Source organism: Vombatus ursinus, unplaced genomic scaffold, assembly GCF_900497805.2.
Source record: "Vombatus ursinus unplaced genomic scaffold, bare-nosed wombat genome assembly UNPS02014961.1, whole genome shotgun sequence".
NCBI classification, from domain to species: domain Eukaryota; kingdom Metazoa; phylum Chordata; class Mammalia; order Diprotodontia; family Vombatidae; genus Vombatus; species Vombatus ursinus.
The window spans coordinates 57,156-60,583 of NW_020954739.1; the positions used below are offsets into that span (position 1 = coordinate 57,156).

The 3,428-nt window shown below is 53.0% G+C and overlaps 1 protein-coding gene across 5 annotated transcripts in view; it reads right to left on the reverse strand.

Moving 5' to 3' along the window:
• Positions 1–1,122: 1,122 nt before the first annotated feature.
• ABCA7 (ATP binding cassette subfamily A member 7) overlaps positions 1,123–3,428 on the reverse strand; it is a 59,330-nt gene continuing 57,024 nt past the window's right edge. For all 5 annotated transcript variants that reach the window (XM_027845376.1, XM_027845377.1, XM_027845375.1 and 2 more), the window contains 3 exons: positions 2,389–2,481; positions 1,781–2,018; positions 1,123–1,579 (listed from right to left, as the gene is read on the reverse strand). In XM_027845376.1, coding sequence (XP_027701177.1) covers positions 1,436–1,579; positions 1,781–2,018; positions 2,389–2,481 — 475 coding nt within the window. In that variant the 3' untranslated portion in view covers positions 1,123–1,435. The remainder of the gene's footprint in view (positions 1,580–1,780; positions 2,019–2,388; positions 2,482–3,428) is intronic.

The following is a 3,428-nucleotide window of genomic DNA, read 5'->3' on the forward strand; positions in this document are numbered from 1 at the left end:
GGCAAGGTGAAGAGAACACTGGATTTGGAGTCCAGAGACCTGGGTTCAAATCCTAATCCAGAAAGTTACTGGTTTTGTGATCCTGGCTAAGTCACTTAACTTTTTAGAGCCAGTTTCCTCATCTGTAAAATGGGAATAATAATCCTGGCACTGCCTATGTCAGGGGTCTGTTAGAAGGAAATCATTTTGTAAGCCTCAAAGAATTATGGAAATGTGGGTGGTTGTTATTATTATCGCTTTGTACATAATATATACATTATGTACCTATATACAGATACATACACAGACGTGTTCATAAAGCTACACAAATGTCACTATCCAGGCAGATGATAACAGGATTTAGAGATGAGAAGGACTTCTGAGACCACTTCATCCAAATGCTTCATTTTACTTTTAGGGAAACTGAGGCAGAGAGAGGCACACATCTTCTGAGGGTTTTAGTGGACCCCAAGCTTAATGCATGTGACATGTCAGCTAAGAAAGCTAATATGAGCTAGGGCTAACAAAAAAAGAGGTATCACGCCCCAGATTGGGGAAGGGAGTGTCTGACCTGGTGGGGCCACATCTGGTGTCTTGTGTTCAACTTGGCGGACCACAGTTTGGGAAGGGCATTGATAAACGAGAGAATCTAAGGGAGGGTCATCAGGATGCTGAACAGCCAGAGAAAGAACAGTTGAAGGGACTGGGAATGTTTAGCCTGGAGGGAGGGAGGGTGGGCTAGCCTTGCTCCAGGACCTGAAGGGCTATCTCATGGAAGATCTGCTTGAGCCCAGAGGGCAGAACCAGAAGGATTCAAGGGGAGGGGGCATCAGGAAGCAGGGGATGGTCTTTGAGCAACGCCAGATGACCGCTTTGGGGGTCTGCTGTGTCCAAGGACCGTTGGACAGGAAGCCCCCTGGGCTCCCATCCATTGCTGAGATCTGCTGCTTCTGGGACTTGTCCAAGGTCACATAGGCAGTGTCTCTGAGCCCAGATTAGGACCTGGGCCTTCAGATCGCAAATCATGGGCTCCCCCCTTACTGCACCCTGGTCCCTCAAACACACAGGAATGTATGAACATATACATGAAGACATACACAGACAGGCCCTACCGTGCGCACACACATGAAACATTGCAGGGTATCTCTGTGTTCTCTTCTTTTATTTGGGAGGAAGGGGAGTGCAGAGGAGAGATCCCTGGGCCCTGCGCTCCTATAATGGGAGCAGGGCAGTAGTCCCCCTTTTTGGGGGGTCCTCAGGGCCCTTCCCTTTCGCTAGCTGCCTAGCCTCCTGCTGGGCTGGACAAGGGGGCCCCACGGGGGCTGATAGGGGCAGAGAGAGGGGACAAGTGGCGGCAGCTGCCCCAGGACACGGACATCACAAAGCTCCCCCCTCCCATCCCAGGGGGCAGGTTCCTGGCTGGAGGGTCCATCTGTCTGTCCATCCACCTGTTGGGTCAGACCAAGCTTTCGGCCACACTGGTGTCCTCCAAAAAGCAGCTGACCCTGTCGGGGATTCGGGAACTGGACCCAGGGCAGGGAGAGGCCGGCTTCCCGGGGCTGTCCTCCTCACCTTGGTCCTTTGCGAAATAGACAAACACCTGGCAGAACAGGACATGGAGGGTGGCGTCAATTCAAGAAGACAGCCAGTGGACACAGGGATTGGAGATGGGGGAAGGAAGTTCAGGGAAGGCTTCTTGGAGGTGGTGGCCATGAGCCAGGGCCCTGAATGACAGGCAGGATCCAGAATGGCTCTACTTTAGTCTAAAGCTGAGCCCCTCCCATCCAGCCTGACCTCGAACCTGGTCAAGTGTGGTCTGGGTTACAGAGAAGTCCTCGATGCCCAAGCGGGAGCTGTGGGTGGCTAGTTCACTGAAGAGGCGGGCCAGTGGGCAGTGCCCGGTGGGCAGCTGATATCGCAGCAGGCAGCCATGGTGCTCTTTGAGCAGGGCTCCGGGGAAAGAGGCCTCCATGAAATCCTGGGCGGGCCCTGGGTGTGAGGTGGGCACTCGTAGCGACACTGTGTAGCCCTCTCCAAACCTGTGGGAAGTGCCACGCTCTGGCTGAGCCCGTGCCCAGCCTTCTCCTCTGCTCCGTGGCTGGAGGAGCAAACACTTGAATGGGAGTTGTGTGTCGGGGGGGAGTCAGGCTCACTCTGCGTGACCCCAGAAGGCAGAGCGGGGCTGGGACGGAGTCATGGGGAGGAAAACAAAGAAGAGCTGCCTAAGAATTAAGGCTCTCTTAACGTGTAATGGGCTGCTTTGGGAGGTAGGTAATGAGCTCCCTGTTCAGTTATGGGTGGTCCCCGAGGGTCCTTTCAGCTCAGTGATCCTGATTCTGAACATCAGCAACATTATTCAGGGCAGCCCGGGCGGGATGAGCCCCTGCCCCATCCCCTTCTACTAGTTACCTGTTCTTAAGATGCTGGGCACTGCCCAGGCACCGGAAACGCCCATTCACCATGATGGCCAAGCGGGTACAGAGAGCCTCACACTCTTCCATGCTGCCAGGACAGTGTAGCATAGGGGAGGGGCAGGAACAGGAGTAGGCCAGAGGTCAACAGCCAGAGGCCTGAGCCCCTGGCCTCCTCTCCTCCAGCCTCCCCTGAACCTAACAGATGTGATTTACTTTACTTGGGCTCCTAACCCCCAGATCTGTTCCCTTCCCCAACCCAGGCCTCTTCTCCTCCAGAATCTGATGCTCCAACCCTGGCTCTCCCCTTCCAAAGTGCGCTCTCCCACAACCAAGGCCCCCTTTCCCAAGAATCTATTCCCTCAGCTCTAGGCCTCCCCAGTGCTCCTTCCTTCACCCCAGACTCTCATCTCCATCTAGTGGCTTCTTTCCTTCAATCTTATACTCTCTCTCTCTCTCTCTCACACACACACACACACACACACTCTCTCTCATACACACACACTCTCACACACACAAACACACTCTCTGTCTCTCACACACACACACTCACACACACAAACACACTCTTTCTCTCTCTTACACACACACACTCTCTCACACACACAAACACATACACACTTTCACACACACACACGCACACACACTCTCACACACACACATTCTCACATACAAACACACTGTCTTTCTCTCTCTCTTACACACACACACTGTCTTTCTCTCTCTCACACACACACACACTCTCTCTCATACACACACACTCTCACACACAGAAACACACTCTCTGTCTCTCACACACACACGCGCACACACACACACACTGTCTCTCTCTCTCTCTTACACACACACTCTTTCTTTCACACACACACACACAAACACACTCTCTGTCTCTCTCACACACACATTCTCTCACACACACTCTCACACAAACACACTCTGTCTCTCACACACACTCTCACACACACACAAACACACTCTTTCTCTCTCTCTTACACACACACACACACACACACACACACACACACACACACACACACA